Here is a 23,411-nt window from a genome sequence, read left to right on the forward strand (position 1 = left end):
TATTTAAAAATTATTTCGTTACAATATTTTCAGTTTTCAGCAAAATAAGCGGTATTCAAACGAACCCTTAGTTTGCTCTAGTGGAAGTAGGAAACCATGTCATATTTGGTTTTGGAGTTATACATCATGACACAAACAAATCAAGTCCTAGTTGTACTAGGATACATTAGCTGACTTTGTTAGTGTGGTAGGGTTATCCACCGGAAACCGCCACCCGAACCACTCGACAAAACTACCTGGACTCAAGCCGACTGTTGGCTGACCTAGCGCCTTGGCAGTGTGTGGTGGTGCTTCCATCTGAAACCCGATCCAAATCGACCCGACTGCCACCACATTCACCGTTAGATACTCTGTTCAAATTTGCATTTGCTGTTCTCAAATCTAACTTCGTCATGCTTGATCTCCCACCTCACCATGCTCAAATCTATTTACGCCATGCCTGATCTCCCTCGTTGTGCCCTAATCTCCCTCACCGTACCCTAATTTGTCTTCTTCGTACCCCGATTTGTCTTCTCCGAGCCCAAATCTTTCTTCGCTGTGTGTAGCTCTGCCCAGGTTTACCATCTTTGATCGCATCTTTGCCAAGATTCGCTACCTTCAATTTTGACTAAAACTCGATCTGCCTCACTTGACAACTGACTCGATCCGATCCAATCTCCTCTTTAGTCAGTGGCGGGTGCTCTTTTTTGCCACCTAATTCCGTTGGGTCGAATCTAGGTTGAGCCCAAAATTAAACCGACCCAACTCATGGACACCCCTAAGTGTAAGTGTGTGTGTACGTACACCATGTTATGACTTGAGGAATAATATTGTACAAGTGAGAGAAAGGCTAGCTATAAAACTAGCGCAAATACAATAAGGTGCTCTATTCTATGTGAGAGAGTCAATGGTGTATTTGGGGTTTGGGTTTGGTAATAGTACTATTGTGCTACTACTGTAATCTCCTTGCGCATAGTGGAACTTTCTCTGTTGCCGCCTGTGAAAGTAGGCATATTGCTGAACCACATAAATTCATTGTGTCTATTTTCCTTCTCTCTTCTTTAATCTTGTGCAACGGGGTTTATATTTTCACAACAATTTGGACTAATTTTTATTATTTATTTTGGACTTTTATTTATTATGATTTTGTTTAAGGGTTTAAGAATCATGTTTGAGGGCCAAAGATTATTTTTGTTAGAAATGCTACAGGCTACAATATTTTTACAACAAATTTTTGGTGTCAAGCTATTATTAATAGATAAAAATGTGATGTCAATGGTGGATCCAGTTTAAAACTTGTAATAGCTTGCCATCTAGAGTTTGTTGTAAAAATGTCATAGATGTTAGCATTACTCTACTTTTGTTTCATCCAAATTCTTGAGATTCTCAAGTGGATGTTCAATATTTTTTTAGGGAGGTCAAATCATGTTAACTTAAAAATAATTGTGTATATAAACATTTTTTTTTTTTTTTTGCAAGTATAATCTTTATTTTTTGTGTGCAATGAACAATACATGTAGAGCCGCAAGTGGAATCAACTCTATAAAGGAATCGTCTAGATAAAATGCAATTGCCAATAATTTATTTATTTTTTTTCATCCCTTACTTTATAAAGAGTTTTTTTTTTTTTTTTTTTAAATTTAGTAAAAAAAAAAAAAAGGATGAAAAAGAATATTTTACCATAGTTTAGGGATGAAAAATATATTTTTAAATTTTAAGGACATAAAAAAATTATTTCCAATATTTTAGGAATGAAAGACGAACTATTTAATAGTTAGACAAAAAATAAACTTCTTATAGTTTAGGAATAAAAAATAAAATTTTGGTAAAATTTAAGGACCAAAATAGTGTTTTACCATATATAAAACTATCAACAAGAATTAATAAAGTCATGAGTCCCATGCATTGCTTGCAAGAAAAAAGACTACCTCAAACAATTGTGTACTTGGGGATTAAAATAACAAAATTTGAAATACTACGAATCAAATTGATAGCAAAACTAAATTAATTTGAAATTGCCAAAATTTATTTTAACCAAGAATGTACTAGTTGTTAGAGATATATTAGCCTATTAGTATAGACCCAAGTCTAATTCTACTTTGTGTGCAAGCCAAGTCTCCTACTTGTACTAGAAGTCTATTAGTCTAGGGTTTAGTCTATTATATATACACATATTATGATTCATTGTAACACATGATTTGTACTATATTATAATATATTATTGATGTAGGCTTTTAGGGTTTCCTCCGTGGATGTAGGCCGTTAGGCTGAACCACATAACTCTCATGTGTTATTGTGTTCTATACTTTATGTTTTCGCTTCCGCATCCGTACTAGCATATTCAACATGGTATATCAATGCTAATATTTAACATGGTATTAGAGCCACCTTCTTGTGGCTATTGTTTTCTGTCCTTGCGGTATATTTAAGAGCAATTTTTGTTTTCCTCGGTGTTTTTTCGCTGCGTTCATCTTCTTTGACTTCCTACTACTGCCGTCAAAACTCTCTAGTATAGTCATGTCACCATTAGAAGTCGCATCAACACTGCAAGACCATTGTCTTCTTCAAACTACCGTCACAAAGCCAAACTTCATTTAAGGGATCTTCTCAACCTTATCAAATCTCAAGATTTCATAAAGATTTCATCTTGAGTTTGAGAGGGGGTGTTAGAGATATATTAGCCCATTAGTATAGGCCCAAGTCTAATTCTACTTTGTGTGCAAGCCAAGTCTTTTACTTGTACTAGAAATCTATTAGTCTAGGGTTTAGTCTACTATATATACACATGTTATGATTTATTGTAACACAGGATTTGTACTATACTATAATATATTATTGATGCAGGCTTTTAGGGTTTCCTCCGTGAATGTAGGCCGTTAGGCTGAATCACGTAACCTTCGTGTGTTATTGTATTCTATACTTTATGTTTTTGCTTCCGCATCCATACTAGCATATTCAATATGATGTATCAATACTAATATTTAACATTAGTATATAACCAATTTGCTCATATCTTACTATTTTCTCATTCTACAGCATTATACTTCACTTTCTTTCTTCCTTTTCTGCATTAGCCAAGAAGGAACAGCACGACCGAGACAGCAATTGGATTTCGAAGCCAATGGTCTTCCCTTTCGTAAAACAAAGTCCCTGAATCCCTCTCACTCTTTCTTTCGTCCTTTTTTTCTTGGGTCCTTTAATAATTTCTTACAATATAATTTTTGTTTAAACTTTAGCCTTTAGACAAAGCATGCAATGCAAACGCGGTAAAGATTATAAAATTATTACAGACAAAACAAAATGAAGCACGTGGGAAGCAAAAACAGTACCAACAACAGTAAAACATGTCGTTTTCCTTGTGTCATTATTTTTCTGAGTGTGTACCTAATGCCTTTGAATATCATTCACTTATCCACTTCACAATTTCATTAAATTCCTCTCTCTCTCTCTCTCTCTCTCTCTCTAATCTGCATAACAAACAAAACGCTTCTAAAGTTCAAGAGTCCCTTCAAAATGGAAGATGAGGTTAATAAGCAGAGTAAACAGCATAATAAATCCAGCTATGCAGGCCATGCAATCTCAAACAACCACACTTCATTAGCTGTTGGGTTACAAATCCTTACACAGATTTCACATGGTGAATCCAATATCCTTGTCAAATCCGCATTGAAATTAACCCAACCCACCTCTCAATTCCCACTAATTCATCTTCATACAAATTCTCTTGAATCTAGCGTTCTAAAAATGTGTTACCTATGTGACAAGAAACTAAGCCTTGATAAGGATGTGTACATGTACAGGTAATTAATCTTATTACATTTCTTGTTAATTAGAGTGACAGTTATCTTATTAGTATGATAGTATTTTGTAAAATATGTTAGTTCATTACTATATTTAAGTCTTGCCCTTTACTAAATTTTGTGCTATGAATATCAATCAAAATAATTGATGTTATGTTAATGCAGGGGTGACCAAGGCTTTTGTAGTATAGAGTGCCGGAATAGACAAATTGTATTGGATGAAATGAGAGAATTAGAAACTTCTACGAAGAACATGGTGGCATATTATAGACATTGTTGCAATAGTGACAGACGTGAGACTCAAATCCTCCTAGAGGAAATACGTCAGAGACATGAGCCTAGGCCAATCCGATATCAAATAAATTGGGCAATAGTCTCATAGCTAGAATCATATATTGTGCATTTGCAAGTGAAGATGATGTAGAGTGGGAAGGGGAAAGTGAAAGAGTTGGAATTTCTTGTTATATGTCGTAAGCAGATGAAATTTCTGCTGTAGTACTATTTTTTCAATATTCAAGAGTATGATAAAACAAGCTGATAAGGATGATTTGAATTAGAGCTTTTTCTCAACCAAAGAAAAAAGTGCTCAATTTCTTTTCTTTCCCTTTCAATTGTAAGATAAATATCACTTATCCTTGTTATATGTCACTTTCTTTTCTTGTCTGTCACTACAAGACAAGGCCATCACAAATCCAGAGTCTTAAGTGGAGCCCCTCAAAGATATTTTGCTACGATTATCATTTATCAATATGCAAGAATTTGGCAGTAGCGTGTTTCACCATTCTTACATGGTTGCCACATAGAGACCAACTAATCGCGCGGTACCAAAAACAAACCATTTTTCTATTAAGATATTACGTCTTGTGATTGGAAATGATTAAGGAATAAGCATATGTGTATGCTAGAGTACTGCTATATTGAGAGGACGTCTAGTATGTGCTAACGATTTTGAACTAGTGTGATCACTAGCTACGTTTTTATGGACCTTGTTGTTACACACAAATCGTGACTCGGAAAAGGCAGAGAGGGAAGACTAATCCCCTTGTGCTTGCTGCTAAAAGAGCTTCAGGCTTTGATTTTGCACTTCCACAAAAACAGCCATCCCTACATTCGAAAGCAACCTCACCAAATTTCCCTCTTCTGATTTTAACACCTGCAACCAACAAAATAGCTTTCCGTCCCACATAACTCCCATAATCAAAGACTTCTGATTCCTACTAGTAGCCATTACATTTACTAAAACCTTCCATGCTGTCAAAACAGTTTCACAACTAGTGGCCCATATTCGATCTGTTACACACAGCTATATATAGAATTCGGTTAAGAAAGTCATCCCTCCGTATGCAACCTTACTCCTGAAGATTCAAACAGACCATGAAACACCAACAAGTTTTACAATAAAATGAGAGTTAGCTACTAAATCCTCAAAATAAGCATTAATCTACTGGTCTAGCTAGCCAGAATCCAATAAATTGAGGCTGTAACAAATAAATTATATTTAAGTGTGATGGGGACTTTTTTTGTCAAAGCACTAGTGTCAGAGTGCTATTGGTTTTTGCTTGGACAAAGGCTGGTGGGTCAAGGGATTGGGCCTGGTCCTTTCTGCAGAATGAGCCTTTGCTGGATTGAGGCCCAAAGCACCCTGCAGAATGACTCAAGGTGAACTCGTCCATGGCAAAACAAAACACTGCAAAAAAAGATAATAGCACAGCCCATGTGGGTTGGTCCCCCAAAATGGTGGCAATTCACCCAAAGTCTCTCCTTAAATAAACCACCACAAACCTTATTTTAGAGGGTAATAATTGTTGCACATAAGTTTTTACACAATTTTAAACACCCCATTTTTTAACTAAAATTGTGACTTTTTATTTTTTGGAGAATAGCTGAAATTGTGACTTCCAAGTTCAAATTTGTGACTTCAAGTCACGGCTTTAGTTCAAAAATAGGATATGTGTAAGACTGTGTGTAATAAACACATCTCTATTTGGATGCACAAAAAAACTATGATTTGATGACATCCTTAGGCCTTTAGGTGGCTCCAATGCTTCCACATATAAACATTTTTACTTTCTCAAATACTAATGGTATCATATAATTTAGGTAAAATCAAAATTGTCCTTAAACTAATTTCTTCTAATACATTGTCCAAAATTATTACTGTAGTAGTTAATTCAAGTAAAAAAGGGGAGAGGGTATCAATTTTAATTTTTAAGTGGTCTAAAAACAACAAATATCTTGCTAGTATCTTTTGCATGTAATGATGTAATAGAACTAAGGAATTTCATTTGGAGAACTTAGAAGTTAATATATCCCATGCAACTTCAATGTAACACCCTAGCTAGTAGTAAGATATATATAGCCACAAATTTTCTTTTGGCGGTTGATGAGATTAATAATTATCTCTACATGTGAAAAAGAAAAAAGAAAAAAAAAACCACTCATAAAACATGTAAGAGAACAAATAATCAGGATGGATTTATCATAATCCTTATCGTTCTGCCAGAGTAATTTTGTAATTTATTCAAGCAATCAAGGACGCTCTGTTTTCCACTTCTCTTCCTCCATGTTTCTTTGAAGTTTCCACATCTCTTATTATGTGAAAGTTTCACCAAGAGAAAAAGTTTGGTTTGTAATTCTTATGAGAAATAAGTGTATTCATAGCGCTATTATAATTAGTTCGTGACAAATTGAGGCTCACACAATCACACAAATAACCTTTTGTATTGGGTATTAGTGAACTTGTGTGGAAAAGGCAAAGCCATGAAAACGAAAGAAGTTTCTTTTAAAGGCATTTTCCATGATCCATTCTTGTACTTTTTCCCTTCCCATCACAGCAAGGTAAAAAAAGTCTAGTTGATTACAAGACAATTCGAAATTTCTTTGAATGTGCATATAATTTATAAAGCCAACTTTTTTAGTTTCATTTATTATTCCAATAGCATTTTCAGCCACTTTCATCAATTCATGCCAATTTCACTTAGAAGAATTTTAGTTGATTTAGCTAGAAAGCAATATCAAGTTAGATTCTTCATGAGATGAGGTGAAATGTCCATGACAGCTCAAGTATGTTGTTGTGAATTCCCATACGCAATAACCCCATGCTATCCTTAATATCTAAAATTTGAAGATCACATAGAGACAGACCACCACATTTCAGTAATATTTTACATTTTTTCAAGATAGGAGAAATAGAATTATGTGACTTGCCTAGGAGAAATATAGACAGAGCTCAGGCCCATTCCTTCATTAACATCCCTGTAAACAGAGGCAGAGCCTAGGCCCATTTTATCCTATTTCAAGATAGGTGAATAGAATTATGGTTTCAAAATAGAAGATGTAGATGTAAAGCAAAAGTGAGAATTATAATTACCAGCTAGATTAGCCAACTACCTCTATTAACATTTTTGCTACATATCAAATTTAAAATTCTAAAGATATGCTCCTTTATCCATTTTCTTCTTTGCAAGAAAACAAAAGTTTCTATCACAAAACATTTGTAAAGCTAACTTCTATATATAATACCAAGAGGAAAAATGCAGGAACTTTTTTTTATTAACTTGGCTGGGAAGTACTGTTATCATCATCATCCAGAATAAGTTGACTCCATTGTTCCTAAGAGAATTGACAATGGGCCAAATCTTAGTGCGGTTCTTAAAGCCTTTCTTCTCTATTTCCTTATTTAAATCAACATGAATCCCTCTGCCCTGCCCCTGTTCAAGACCCTCCACCCTCAGTCGCATAGCCAACACCTCTCCAATAACAGCAGCTGCCTTTGCATTGCAAGATCGACCACACTCAAGTGAGTCCTTGATAGAATGTTCAACTGTTGAAGCCGTTACAACAATTCGTCCATTATTTCTGTCCACCACATTTGCCGTGATGCACTTCATAGATATGAACAACCGGAGCACATACCACTTTAAAACTATCATCCTTTGACAGTCTTGATGTTATAGTTAACAATAAATCAATTTGATGTCAAATTACATCTCAACCAAAATATTTGGCCACAAAGAAATGAATCATATAATTAACAGGTTGGCATAGCAAGATAGAAGTTCTGTTTAGATCCACCAAAGTCACAATTATGGTCTGATGAAGAACTACAAGAAAAAAAGAAACAAGAAAGAACAAAGCTTCCCCTTCAAAACCAAAAATAAAAATCATGGTGTACCCATCCCCCCCCTTGGGATGGGAGAGAGAGAGAGAGAGATCAAATGATGGAATTTCCACTGAGAAATGAGGCAGAGATAATATAGATGGTTCACACAGGCTTTACATATTGCTCAATATGCCAAAGATTACATCTCTTCTCTAAGGAATCTCTGTATCTAACAAGCTATGAACACCTTTCAGCTTGTGTTGATGTTATTCTAGTATGATATAATAATTTGAAAAAAGAAAAAAAACAAACAACAAACAAAATTACCCACAAAAAGGGTAGATGTTATTAGGGAAGACCACAGCACAATATTTTGGTAACCAATGAATTCATTGATTGGATGGTTGATATATGAATGGAATCACAAGAACGTATCACCCTTTCTTCTACAACTCAAGACCCTAGATCCCAAAATATCCTCCTAAACCTTAATTCACCACATCAGTACATGTAGATACAATAGAATAAATTTGTATATGCATGTGGATGGCTGTAATATGTGTGGGTGTGTGTGGTGTGTGATGCCAATCAGTAAGTAGGGTTCCAATTAGACTCCAATATTATCTCAGGGTAGTTTTGGACCAGATTAGATTTTGGACCAAGAAATCAATAGAATATTATTAAACCTTTACTTAATAAGTTATCTTCTTTTAAAAGAGGACACAGTTCAAATACACAGGTGGTTTCAAACCCTGTTTTGGTGTTTTGAAATGTGGTTATTGAGTAAACCACCAGAAGTGTGAGTAATAGTGGAGACATTAAAGGAAAAGAAAAAAGAGGAAAAACAAGAATCAAAGAAAATAAGAACTATAGAAAGGGATTTTACGAACCATAATCTGAAATTTGTGGACCACAATTCCTACTAAATATAATTAGACTTAAAATCAATCTACTAAAGGACCCAAATGGTTACTGTGAACACTTTCTTTGGCTAGAAAGTCCTCTTGAATGTGGATGGGCCTGGGGCTTTGCTTTTAAGATTCTGAAGTGATGTATGTTATTTTATATCCCAAAGAGCTCTAATTGAAATGGCACCTCTGCTCCTCGTAAGTGCAAGGTGCAGGGTGAGGACATGGGTTAAAGACCCACCAGGTGTGTTTGTAACCTATTGAAAAAAGTATTTTCTATTATACCAGCAATATGGCTTCAACTCACAAGGCAGGACCAACTTCTAAAGCAAATAGTTAAAGGAGTCAAATTTGAACTAGAGAAATGTCCCAAGTCTTGAATAATTTGCTTCAGAAACTCAGTTTTCTAGTTAACTCAAATAATTAGCTTAAGGAAAGCAATGCTTCCATGGTTCTGTAAAGGCAAATAGAATGCTAAAAAGATCTGCAACAGTCTAGGCAATGTTTACATGCTGTTTACTTTCTAAGTATTTTTCATCTGTTGCCAACTTGCCAATAGCTAAACATTTCCTTATTACAAACATAACCTATTCTAAAAGGAGCAGAACAAGAAAGAGTATTTAAGATTAAATGGAAACAAAAGAACATACTTTAGTTCAACCTCTGGCTTGTTATGCCTTTCAACTTCTTGACAAGGGAAGTTCTGCAACCACCATTTAGATAAGTTAAGATCAATCAGACATTAAATTCATGTTAAAGAGAATTGGGTTAAAGAAAAAGGTTTACAAAGGCCCAAAACATTAAATTCAAGAAAGCATGTTCCCATGAATCAAGGAAAACTATCACTATATGTTTTATTTATTTATTTATTTTTTTAATTAATTTATTTATTTTTTTAAATACAGTAATTTATTGAAAAAGAGTGGAGTATACTAGAGACCACCAATCATATTTGTAGAGTACAATGATCAATAAACTCTAAAGAGACGAAAAAGAAAAGAAACACAACAAAGGAAGCCACCAAACAAGGAAGTAACAAAAGACATCTTCAGTTCTAGGATGGTTCTTTCATGGTCTTCAAAACTTTGTGATGCAGGGCATTTCAAGTTGTTGCATCCAAATCCTATTGTAACTAGTTAGTTAGTTAGTTCGATGAAAGTTGAAATTTGGAATGCAAATGAACTCCTAGTTGGGAGTTGTTATTGATTCTAATTTAAATTCAATGACCAGAGCTACTTGAGACATTGTGTTTCGTCATCCCTTATTATTCAAACCTCTGATAATTAAAAATTAAAAAGCCAGATCTGAAGCAAATTAATTATTAAACTAATACACATTAGATCCAAATACTACAAACAAAGACAAAAAGAGTGCCCAAGCATTTTCCACACAATAAAACAACAAACAATATAAATTAACACATATATCAACAATCGCGTAGTAACTCAGCAATTGATAAACTAATAGTTCTTGAATCCAAAGCAAAATAGAGAAATCAATATTTATTCATCAACACAGTCAGAATACAAAGAGACAGCAAATTCAAATTGATTTTCACAAGCCTCACTAATCCAGACAAGTAGTGCAGTTATACTAAGATTTGATTCAATGAGAATCTGAATGAAAAAAACAAGTTTTTGAATAATCTGATTCTGCAACTTGAAATGGAGAGGAGAGGGATAGGGAGTTAGAGAAGAAAACCTAGATGTTGAAACTAACGTTAGTTTACAGAAAATGGTAACAACTCTACATGGCTTACAGAAAATATAAGTGCATTTTCCATGTCCCTTACCAATGTTTCAAAAATAACTCCTATGTCAATGCCAAAATATACAGAACACTACCTAATACTAAGCATAATAATTGTTGCCTCCTATCACTCCATAGTAATTGGTGGTTTCAAAAGTGTGTGTGTGTGTGTGTGTGTGTGTGTGTGAGAGAGAGAGAGAGAGAGAGAGAGAGAGAGAGATACACTCAACCACATCAAATTGCAGAAACATATATATATATATATATATGTTGACACATATATTGAAAGAATCTTTCCAAACAGAACTTATATATATGGATGTACTGATTTACAAAATTGGGTGTCAAATAAACTATTGAATTCTTCTCACAGTATAAATTTGAACAAAAATTTTGGCTGAAAAATGTCTCTTTGATTGTGCAGTTGCAAAAGGCACAAAAGTTCATTCCAGCTATTATGCCTTCCACACAGGAACCTCTGGCAAAATTCCACCATTAAACACATGCAAGTCCAGCAAGGTATTGTAATGCCCTTTCTCAATTTCCTCCTCTTTCACTTCATGGAGGAGAAGAGCTTCAATAATAAAATCTTCCCAATCAATATCTTTAACTCGTTTTCCCTTTCTCTTCTTCCCAGCATTTACACATTCTGAAAGGCCAATATCACCACCCTCACCCAAATCAGTTCCTAATGGATGCTTAATTCTACTAATTCGCAACTTAGCAGCATTACCTTCCACACAGGAACCTCTGGCAAAATTCCACCATTAAACACATGCAAGTCCAGCAAGGTATTGTAATGCCCTTTCTCAATTTCCTCCTCTTTCACTTCATGGAGGAGAAGAGCTTCAATAATAAAATCTTCCCAATCAATATCTTTAACTCGTTTTCCCTTTCTCTTCTTCCCAGCATTTACACATTCTGAAAGGCCAATATCACCACCCTCACCCAAATCAGTTCCTAATGGATGCTTAATTCTACTAATTCGCAACTTAGCAGCATTTATCTTTTCTTTCCTTCTCTTATAAACCTTGCAACCATTAACAAATGATGTTGGCAGAGCGTCTAATCCTACATCTTTCTCCAATATTTGCTTGAGTAAAAGCTTTTTGCTCAGCTCTGATTTTCCCTCCCACCAATCCCTACATGCAAGAAACTCAAACCCTCTCATCCCTTTTCTTTGAGGAACCTCACCACTCCCTTCCATAAACTTTTCATGACCCATCTCATTCAAAAATTCAGTGTAAATCAACGATAAACATTCATGGGAAATCTTCACCCGATCAAAAGACTCACCCCCGGATCTTACAAACCCCCTATTCTCTTCAGGCTCAAAATACAGAGAATCATTTTCCACACAATTCCCACTAGTACCATGCTCAACATTTTTCCTCAAACACTCACTCACCGCATCTCCCAAATCAATCCCACCACCCTTCTCCTCTACCTCCTTCCTCTTCTAACCACGCTTCCCCATCAACTTCCTCTCCATATACTGAATCACAAACGGCGCATTCCTAACAACATTCTTAACCGTAACATCCTTCCCCTGAGGCAACACTTGCGCAACCTTCACAAGCGATTCCAACAACTCCTTATACATCAACCTACACGTCGACACCGCAGCATGAACCTCCAGCGCCACATCCTCAATCCTCAAATCCACCTCATTCAACTCCACCACCAGAACCAACACGGCCGCCACCACTGGCAACGGCTTCCTCCCCGTCGTCAAGAACCACTGCACCGCACATTGTATCAAAAAAACACCCTGTTCCCCTTCCCAACCCCAAAAACTTCCCACAATTCCTCACTGCCCTCTCGAACGCCACAACAATATCAAACTCCAGAAACTCTTCTGACCCTTTTAAGCCCAAAAAATCCACCACATGAATAAACATCCTACCTAATTCATAAATATCACATCCTACAACTGAAGCCACCTCCGCAATCGGCAAAGACTTGTTATCTTTTCGCATCACAACATAAGCACAAGCCCCTATTAGAATTGGGAACCAATCCCCTTGACCGAACTCGTTTTCGGTTATTTGGGCTATCATAGTCTTGATGTCACTACATTTGGAAGGAGATAAAAGCAAACTTGTAGACAAAGTCATCAATGAGGTTTTGGGCATTGTAGATTTTCGTTTCTTTGTAAGAGTATTGAGTGGCCGTACCTGAAGTGCCGACATGGACAAAGGTGCCTTCTGGGCCGTTGAGACGGCCGATCTGGGCATCGTAGCCGTCGAATTCTGAGACGAGGCCGCACGAGGAGCAGAACAGGTTCGCCGAGATGTCGTCGTGGACAATGGAATTGCTGCCGCAGTGTTTGCAGCAGCCTGACATTGTTTTTTTGTGCGAAAGATTAAAATTGGAGTGTCTAGGTTTTGGGTTTTGTGAATTATGGTTTTTGGGTGTGTTTGGTTAGTGATTGATTTTTGGGTACTACGTTAACTTTTTGATAGTGTGTGAATTGTGACTATGATCTGATGACTACCAAACTTACATTAGCATTCAAATCAGTCCCGCCAATAACCCAATTTTGGAACCCAAGCAAAAGGCTAAAATGAAACCAGAGGGAATGAAAAGAAAAAGGCTAAAATGAAATTCTAAACGGCGGCAAGATTGGGCCTGGTTCCGCAGAATGAGCCTTTGCTGGATTGAGGCCCAAAGCACCCTGCAGAATGACTTAAGATGAACTCACTCACTCGTCCATGGCAAAACAAACACTCCGTACAAAGATAATAGCACCTTAATTATAGTCAAAGACTCCCTCTTTTTTAATGGGCCTCCTCTTTTCTGCCTTCCCGTTATGTCTTAGGCCCTTCACGGACCCTGTTTTCTGCAGCAAGCTTTTTCTTCTCAATTGATCGGCTAGACTCCTCCTTCCTTCATGGGCTTTTGTCATCGGGCCCAAGGACCTTGTTTGTTGGCCCATGACGTTAAAAAATGGGCACCAACAAAGTGCACAATTAGATGCAAACCATACTTCTCTAACTCTTGTTATAGGATATAACAGAAAAAGATGATGCAGCAGTTTCTTCGCTAATTTCACAAAAGACAATAAAATCTTCCCAATCAATATCTTTAACTCGTTTTCCCTTTCTCTTCTTCCCAGCATTTACACATTCTGAAAGGCCAATATCACCACCCTCACCCAAATCAGTTCCTAATGGATGCTTAATTCTACTAATTCGCAACTTAGCAGCATTTATCTTTTCTTTCCTTCTCTTATAAACCTTGCAACCATTAACAAATGATGTTGGCAGAGCGTCTAATCCTACATCTTTCTCCAATATTTGCTTGAGTAAAAGCTTTTTGCTCAGCTCTGATTTTCCCTCCCACCAATCCCTACATGCAAGAAACTCAAACCCTCTCATCCCTTTTCTTTGAGGAACCTCACCACTCCCTTCCATAAACTTTTCATGACCCATCTCATTCAAATATTCAGTGTAAATCAACGATAAACATTCATGGGAAATCTTCACCCGATCAAAAGACTCACCCCTGGATCTTACAAACCCCCTATTCTCTTCAGGCTCAAAATACAGAGAATCATTTTCCACACAATTCCCACTAGTACCATGCTCAACATTTTTACTCAAACACTCACTCACCGCATCTCCCAAATCAATCCCACCACCCTTCTCCTCTACCACCTTCCTCTTCTAACCATGCTTCCCCATCAACTTCCTCTCCATATACTGAATCACAAACGGCGCATTCCTAACAACATTCTTAACCGTAACATCCTTCCCCCGAGGCAACACTTGCGCAACTTTCACAAGCGATTCCAACAACTCCTTATACCTCAACCTACACGTCGACACCGCAGCATGAACCTCCAGCGCCACATCCTCAATCCTCAAATCCACCTCATTCAACTCCGCCACCACTGGCAACGGCTTCCTCCCCGTCGTCAAGAACCACTGCACCGCGCATTGTATAAAAAAAAAAACACCCTGTTTCCGCATTCTCTCAACAACATCCCTTCCCAAACCCGAAAACTTCCCACAATTCCTCGCTGCCCTCTCGAACGCGACAACAATATCAAACTCCAGAAACTCTTCTGACCCTTTTAAGCCCAAAAAATCCACCACACGAATAAACATCCTACCTAATTCATAAATATCACATCCTACAACCGAAGCCACCTCGGCAATCGGCAAAGACTTGTTATCTTTCCACATAACAACATAAGCACAAGCCCCCATTAGAATTGGGAACCAATCCCCTTGACCGAACTCGTTTTCGGTTATTTGGGCAATCATAGTCTTGATGTCACTACATTTGGAAGGAGATAAAAGCAAACTTGTAGACAAAGTCATCAATGGGGTTTTGGGCATTGTAGATTTTCGTTTCTTTGTAAGAGTATTGAGTGCCCGTACCTGAAGTGCCGACACGGACAAAGGTGCCTTCTGGGCCGTTGAGACGGCCGATCTGGGCATCGAAGCCGTCGAATTCTGAGACAGGTTCTGAGACGAGGAGCAGAACAGGTTCGCCGAGATGTCGTCGTGGACAATGGAATTGCTGCCGCAGTGTTTGCAGCAGCCTGACATTGTTTTTTTGTGCGAAAGATTAAAATTGGAGTGTTTAGGTTTTGGGTTTTGTGAATTATGGTTCTTGGGTGTGTTTGGTTAGTGATTGATTTTTGGGTACTACGTTAACTTTTTGATAGTGTGTGAATTGTGACTATGATCTGTTGACTACCAAACTTACATTAGCATTCAAATCAGTCCCGCCAATAACCCAATTTTAGAACCCAAGCAAAAGGCTAAAATGAGACCAGAGGGAATGAAAAGAAAAAGGCTAAAATGAAATTCTAAACAGCGGCAAGATTGGGCCTGGTCCCGCAGAATGAGCCTTTGCTGGATTGAGGCCCAAAGCACCCTGCAGAATGACTTAAGATGAACTCACTCACTCGTCCATGGCAAAACAAAACACTCCGAATAAAGATAATAGCACCTTAATTATAGTCAAAGACTCCCTCTTTTTTAATGGGCCTCCTCTTTTCTGCCTTCCCGTTATGTCTTAGGCCCTTCACGGACCCTGTTTTCTGCAGCAAGCTTTTTCTTCTCAATTGATCGGCTAGACTCCTCCTTCCTTCATGGGCTTTTGTCATCGGGCCCAAGGACCTTGTTTGTTGGCCCATGACGTTAAAAAATGGGCACCAACAAAGTGCACAATTAGATGCAAACCATACTTCTCTAACTCTTGTTATAGGATATAACAGAAAAAGATGATGCAGCAGTTTCTTCGCTAATTTCACAAAAGACACAGCAGCCATGTCTCTTTTGCAACTCAGCTTTAACATATAAAACATTGTGAATTATTTTCCATAAGAGGATCAAACATTTAGTAGGGCGCTTCAGTTTCCATAATATAGTTCATAAAGATTTAGAGCTCACAAGTGAACTAGATCTTAATTGATTATCAGATCATAGATTGATTATCAGACATCTATGGCCGAAATAAATGATACCCTTTCTTAACACTATGAAGTTCATAAAATGAATGGAAACTAGTTTATCTTTTGGATTACCCTTTGACAAAGGTAATCTCAAGATTTCATTCACCTTATGGTACCTTTTTAATAATATGTTTCCCCACAGATAGCAAATGATAAGAAAGAGCAAGATTAATATTGAATCTGGAAGGTTGGTCATGCATCAACCAGTGGTAGCACTAGAAATGTTTTTTAGGGTAATCATTAATAAACTTAAATTATATAGAATCTTAAAAAAAGAAAAAAAAAGAAAAGCAAATACATGAAGTTTTACAAATATTTTCTACTAAAAAAATGAAAAACCAAAAAGGAATTTGTGAGATATAAAATGAAATTTGAGAATATTGAGATGAAAATAATAAAGTGAGTGAGTGTGAAATGATGATAGAGCAGAAAAAATTGAAAAAGTGAGACAGAGAGCAATGGATATATGATACCTGTTGCGACTGTGAGCCAAACTGCCAAGTAGGACAGAGCTGTTGCTACTACAGCGCCATCTAGGAGAATTCATGGCCCCAATATCTCTCATAGTACTATTTAAAAAAAAAAAATTATAGGTTATTTTTATACATGGAATGGATTGAATGAGTTATGAATTTGAATAATTAGATTTTTTTTTTTTTTTTGAGAGGAAAAGAGAGAGAAATACCTTGAGGGAAGGAGCACCGAGCACTAAGCATTGAGCACCGGAGTAGAGCGATCTGCAATGAGGGGCGAGCGACAAGCGACGACGACAAGGGTGAGTGACGACGACGGCGACGAGCGAGTATTGGGGTTTTTTTGGTTTGGTTTTGGTACAGAGGCTCTGTATTGGGGTTCTTTTGGTTTGGTTTTGGTACAGAAGCTTTGTATTGGGGTTTTTTTTTTTTTTTTTAAACATAGTATTGGAGTTTGTTTTGGGGTTTGGTTTTCTCTATATAGACTGTATTAGGGTTTGGTTTTGCTCTGTATAGACTGTATTGGGTTGGTTTTGCTCTATATAGACTGTATTGGGGTTTGGTTTTCTCTGCTTTCTCTCCAGCGATGTGACTGTGGGTACAGTGGGTTTGATTTCTAATTCTCTGTGTTGGATTTTTTTTTTTTTTTTTTTTTTTAAGAATCCGTGTGTGGGTTTGCTCTGTTGGGCTCGTCGTGGGCTTGGCTCTATTACAATTTTTGTTTTTTTTTTCAGATTTTAGTTCAAATTTTTTTTATGCTTTTTTTTTTTTTTTTTTGCTTGAAAGTTGATCAAATAATTTTTTTTTTTAATTTGAGGTTGTTCCTAATTTTGTGATTGAGGTGTTCCTAATCAGCTTAAATATAAAAATTAATTTTTTTCAGGTCAGGTGTTCCTGGGAACACCCTGACCTGTACGTGGCGTCGCCATTGTTGTTGCTCCAATTACTATCTCTGTCATGCTTTTCTTTCTTGGTTAATGTCTGCCATGTAGAAAAGGAAGAAAGAAAATGTAGTATAATTCTGTACAATGAGAAAATAGTAAGATATATATGAGCAAATTGGTTATATACATTCTTGGGTAAAATACATTTTGGCAATTCCAAATTAATTTTGTTTTGCTATCAATTTGATCTGTAGAATTTCAAATTTAGTTATTTTGATCCCCCAGTATGTAGTTCTTTAACGTAGTCATTCTTTCTTGCAATGCAATGGGATTGCATGCTCCTGAATTTTTTAATACTTTTTTATTTTTTTATAAAATATGAATGATAGTTTTTCATTTGTATCTAGATGATTCCTTTATAGAGTTGATGCCACTGGCGGCTTTAGTGCATGTATTTCAGCGTGTTCATTGCACCCAAAAAAAAATATATATATATATTATATTATACCTGCAAAATAAAATTTATATACATTATTATTTTTAAGCTAACACATGCACACCCTAAAAAACAATATTGAACACCCAAGTGAAAATCTCAAGGATTTGGATTCAACAAAAGTAGAGTAATACTACGTCTATAACATTTTTACAATAAATTTTTAGTAAGTTATTATAAGTTTTGGATTGAGTCTACTATTGACATCACTTTTTTATTAATTAATAACAATTTGCCACCAAAAATTATTGTGAAATATTGTAGACAGTAGCATTTCTTACAAAAATAAACTTGGGCCTACAAACATAATCCATAACTCCTTAAAAAATAAATAAATAAAAGTCCAAATAACAACAATAAAAATTAGCCCAAATAATAGCCAAAAAATCTCAAACAACAAGAAGATTATGCTAAACAAAATAATTAAAAAAAAAATTCAACAAAAAGTCCATTCAAAACAAAAACNAGAGAGAGAGAGAGAGAGAGAGAGAGATTGAGAGAAAGTCAGAGAGAAAAAGAGAGAGAAATACCTTGAGGGAAGGAGCACCGAGCACTAAGCATTGAGCACCGGAGTAGAGCGATCTGCAATGAGGGGCGAGCGACAAGCGACGACGACAAAGGGTGAGTGACGACGACGGCGACGAGCGAGTATTGGGGTTTTTTTGGTTTGGTTTTGGTACAGAGGCTCTGTATTGGGTTCTTTTGGTTTGGTTTTGGTACAGAAGCTTTGTATTGGGGTTTTTTTTTTTTTTTTTTAAACATAGTATTGGAGTTTGTTTTGGGGTTTGGTTTTCTCTATATAGACTGTATTAGGGTTTGGTTTTGCTCTGTATAGACTGTATTGGGTTTGGTTTGCTCTATATAGACTGTATTGGGGTTTGGTTTTCTCTGCTTTCTCTCCAGCGATGTGACTGTGGGTACAGTGGGTTTGATTTCTAATTCTCTGTGTTGGGATTTTTTTTTTTTTTTTTTTTTTTAAGAATCCGTGTGTGGGTTTGCTCTGTTGGGCTCGTCGTGGGCTTGGCTCTATTACAATTTTTGTTTTTTTTTTCAGATTTTAGTTCAAATTTTTTTATGCTTTTTTTTTTTTTTTTTTGCTTGAAAGTTGATCAAATAATTTTTTTTTTTAATTTGAGGTTGTTCCTAATTTTGTGATTGAGGTGTTCCTAATCAGCTTAAATATAAAAATTAATTTTTTTCAGGTCAGGTGTTCCTGGGAACACCCTGACCTGTACGTGGCGTCGCCATTGTTGTTGCTCCAATTACTATCTCTGTCATGCTTTTCTTTCTTGGTTAATGTCTGCCATGTAGAAAAGGAAGAAAGAAAATGTAGTATAATTCTGTACAATGAGAAAATAGTAAGATATATATGAGCAAATTGGTTATATACATTCTTGGGTAAAATACATTTTGGCAATTCCAAATTAATTTTGTTTTGCTATCAATTTGATCTGTAGAATTTCAAATTTAGTTATTTTGATCCCCCAGTATGTAGTTCTTTAACGTAGTCATTCTTTCTTGCAATGCAATGGGATTGCATGCTCCTGAATTTTTTAATACTTTTTTATTTTTTTATAAAATATGAATGATAGTTTTTCATTTGTATCTAGATGATTCCTTTATAGAGTTGATGCCACTGGCGGTTTATGTGCTTATTTCAGCGTGTTCATTGCACCCAAAAAAAAATATATATATATATATATATTATACCTGCAAAGTATAAAAGTATACTTCATTGCGTAGATGTGTATTTCCCCTTAAACGGTAATTGTAGCCAGACCTTGGCTACATACACTAGGGCTGTTTCCTTTACTTTACATCAAAAAGTTAAATATCCATCTGAATGGCGAGTTTGTGAAATTCGTGGAGATCAGTCCTGGCCAGCAATGCTTGTGCTGCCATCTAGCATAAGCCCGAAAGCGAGTCTTCGGCCAGCGCCGAGGGAGATTATAGCAGTTAAAAAGTCAAGTATCGCCCGTCGAAGATCTTGATGAAGGCGTTAAATGTGAGGATTTGGTAAAAGTTTTAATTGGGGACAATCCTGAAAGGTTCTTTCAAGTCGGATCTCAGATGCCTCAACTAGGAAAAGAAGAGCTAATTGATTTCCTTAGAGAAATATTGATGCATTTGCCTGGAGTGCTTACGAAGCCCTAGAGTGGATCCAGAGTTCATTTGCCATCATTTGAGGGTCAACTCACTGATTGTCCCCAAGAAGCAGCCTCCTCGGCGCCTATCTAAAGAACATGAGAAGATGCAGTCAAAGAAGAAGTTAACGAAGCTCAAACAGGCTGAGCTATTAAAGAAGTTTTTACCCCAAGTGGTTAGCAAATATTATGGTGGCGAAGAAGAAGAGCGGAAATGGCGAGTCTGTGTAGATTTCACGATTTAAATAAGACTTGTCCTAAGGATCCTTTTCCTATGTCGAAATTGATCAGCTAGTAGATGCTATTGTCGGCCATTCCCGGATGAGTTTCTTGGATGCTTTCCAAGGTTACCATCAAATACCGTTAACCCTAGATGACTAGGAGAAGACCACTTTTGTTACCTCTACTGGAAATTACTATAAAGTGATGTCATTCGTTTGAAAAATGCAGGCTCTACTATACCAGTGAATGATGACCAGGATGTTTGAATCATAGTTAGGCAAAAGCATTGAGGTCTATATAAATGACATGGTGGTAAAAAGCAAAGTCATTTATGAGCATGTGAAGGACCTTGACAACACTTTTGAAATTCTAAGAAGGCAATAAGTTAAGTCTGAACGCTTTCAAATGCTCATCTGATGTAGGGTCAGGCAAATTCTTGGGTTACATGGTGACACACACAGGGAATTGAGGTTGGCAAATTCTTGGGTTACATGCCTCGCACTTCAGTCAAGGGGCAGATCCTTGCAGACCTGGTGGCCGAGTTCATAGAACCTAGTTTAGAAGAAATAACGGCAGAAAAGGACATGGATGAAAAATTGGTTGGCATGATTTCTCAGCAAGGTTCTACCCTGGGAAGTGTATGTGGACAGTGCAGCGAACAAAAAGGTTCTGGAGTGGGGCTAGTATTGATATCTCTTGAGAGAATCATCATTGAAAAATCATTAAGGCTGGATTTCTTGGCAACAAATAATGAGGTGGAGTACGAAGCCCTATTGATGGGAATGTCTATGGTCCAAAGAATGGGAAGAAGGCAGTGGTGGAGTGTTCTCGGACTCAAGGTTAGTTGTGGGTCAAGTACAGGGGGAGTTTGAGGCGAAGGATGAAAGGATGTAGGGATACTTGAACCGAGTTAAACGTCTGCCGTCGGAATTCGAATTTTTCAGCTTACTACATATTCCCAAAAGTGGTAATGCACATACTGATTCTCTGGCCACACTCGCTACCTCTTCGACGCTAAATTTGCCGAGAGTTATCCTCGTCGAGGACTTGCATGGCCTACCGAGGCAAGAAGAGATGCAGTCCAAATTCACCAAATCAGAACCGGGCTCTGCTGGAAGATGACCCTATAGTCAATTCTTGAAAGAAGATATTCTGTCTGAAGAAAAGGGGAAGCTGACAAAATTCAGAGGAAGGCGACCGGATTCTGGCTATCTGAAGACCAGAAATTATACAAATACTCCTATTCAGGACCGTACCTGTTATGTATACATCCTGAAGTGACTGAGTTGTTACTAAAGGAGTTGCATGAAGGAATTTATGGGAGTCACACAAAAGGTAAATCTTTAGCTCACTGAGTCATCACTAAAGGTTATTGGTGGCCGAACATGCAAAAAGAAGCCCATGAGTATGTTAAGAAGTGCGATCAATGTCAACGATTTGCGCCGAACATACACCAACCAGGTGGGGAGTCCTCAACCCACTATCTAGTCCATGGCCGTTTGCTTAATGGGGCTTAGATATAGTGGGTCCGTTCCCAAAAGTCGCAGGAAACAGGAAGTACCTTCTGGTCGGCACAGACTATTTCACCAAATGGGTTGTAGCTGAACCTCTGGCCAATATCCGAGACGTAGATGTGCAGAGATTTATGTGGAAGAATATTGTTACTCGTTTCGGAGTTCCTCATATTCTCATCTCGGAAAATGGCCTACAGTTCGACAGTAAAGCATTTCAGAATTATTGTAGTGAACTGGGAATCACGAACAGATACTCCACCTCTACTTATCCCCAGGGGAACGGACAAGTAGAAGCAGTTAACAAAGTCATAGTCAATGGATTGAAGAAGAATTAGACGATGCGAAGGGCAAGTGGGTGGAAGAGTTGCCACACGTACTTTGGGCTTACAGAACTACGCCTCGTAGATCTACTGGAGAAACCCCTTTCTCGATGACTTATGGGGCTGAAGCTGTCATCCTTCTGGAAACTGGGTTCCCAACTCTGAAACCAGTTCGTTCAGTCCGACCAGCAATGATGAACTTCTAGAAAGGAGTTTGGATTTGATTGAGGAAAGGAGAGAAAATGCAATGGTTCGATTGGCACATTACCAACAAAGCTCAGGCAAGGCTATGATGCCAACGTAAAGTTAAGGCCTCTAGAACCTGGTGATTTGGTACTTTGGAAAGTTGTGGGCACTGCGAAAAACCTGACCTGGGGGAAGCTAGGACCCAATTGGGAAGGGTCATATCGTATCACTTCAGGGCTAGCACTGGAGCATATTTCCTAGAGGACTTAGATAGTCATGTAATACTACGACATTGGAATGTAAATAATCTCAAAAGGTACTATTATTAATCGAATCTTCTCTTTAATCACTACGACAATTTGTCGTCCTTAACGGTTCTCTTAAGTGTTCAAACTTAAATCTAATCATCTTGTAGTCCTCGAACTAGATGATTTGGGTTAGTTAACATTCTTTATCGTTCTCTAAGTATTTAAACTTAAATCCAATCATGCCTGTAGTCCTCGGACCAGATGATTTGGGTTAGTAATACTCCTTATCGGTTCTCTTAAGTGTTTAAACTTAAATCCAATCATGCTTGTAGTCCTCGGACCAGATGATTTGGGTTAGTTAACACTCCTTATCGGTTCTCTAAGTGTTTAAACTTAAATCTAATCATGCTTGTAGTCCTCGAACTAGATGATTGGGTTAGTTAACATTCTTTATCGTTCTCTAAGTATTTAAACTTAAATCCAATCATGCCTGTAGTACTCGGACCAGATGATTTGGGTTAGTTAACACACTTTATCGGTTCTCTTAAGTGTTTAAACTTAAATCAAATCATGTCTGTAGTCCTCGGACCAGATGATTTAGGTAGTTAACACTCTTATCAGTTGTCTTAAGTGTCTAAACTTAAATCCAATCCTCTCTCTCTCTCTCTCTCTCTCTCTCTCTCTCTCTCTCTCTCTCTCTCTCTCTCTCTCTCTCTCTCTCTCTCTCTCTCTTTGATTGGTTGGCTGAATGAATGGACTTTATTTATATTTTGCTTTTTCATGTTTTTTTGTCTTTTTGAATTTGGCTTTTATCAGTTTATCTTATCCGTTGGTGTTGGTCAGTGTGTGTTCATTGTGTTAGTGTTGGTGTTGGTGAGATATTAATTGTCTTTTAATGTAATATGTATTGTGATTT

General features: G+C 37.1%; 2 protein-coding genes and 1 pseudogene across 2 annotated transcripts; 1 reads left to right on the forward strand and 2 right to left on the reverse strand.

Annotated features, from left to right (window-relative positions):
* Positions 1–3,462: 3,462 nt before the first annotated feature.
* On the forward strand, positions 3,463–4,332 carry LOC136064594 (FCS-Like Zinc finger 17-like; the record flags this gene model as incomplete). Its single annotated transcript, XM_065766527.1, has 2 exons — positions 3,463–3,779; positions 3,945–4,332. Coding segments are annotated over 2 exons (534 nt in total), but the record flags the coding sequence as incomplete, so codon positions are not given.
* A 6,661-nt stretch (positions 4,333–10,993) lies between these two features.
* LOC112033327 (plant-specific TFIIB-related protein PTF2-like) lies at positions 10,994–13,169 on the reverse strand. Its single transcript, XM_065766528.1, is given in 4 exon segments — positions 10,994–11,209; positions 11,272–12,316; positions 12,318–12,640; positions 12,642–13,169. Coding segments are annotated over 4 exon segments (1,827 nt in total). The 5' UTR covers positions 12,885–13,169.
* Positions 13,170–13,531: 362 nt separating this feature from the next.
* LOC136064595 (plant-specific TFIIB-related protein PTF2-like) lies at positions 13,532–15,258 on the reverse strand (annotated as a pseudogene).
* Positions 15,259–23,411: the final 8,153 nt, after the last annotated feature.

The sequence above is a fragment of the Quercus suber genome, unplaced genomic scaffold (assembly GCF_002906115.3).
Source record: "Quercus suber isolate HL8 unplaced genomic scaffold, Cork oak 2.0 scaffold_714, whole genome shotgun sequence".
Lineage (NCBI taxonomy): Eukaryota > Viridiplantae > Streptophyta > Magnoliopsida > Fagales > Fagaceae > Quercus > Quercus suber.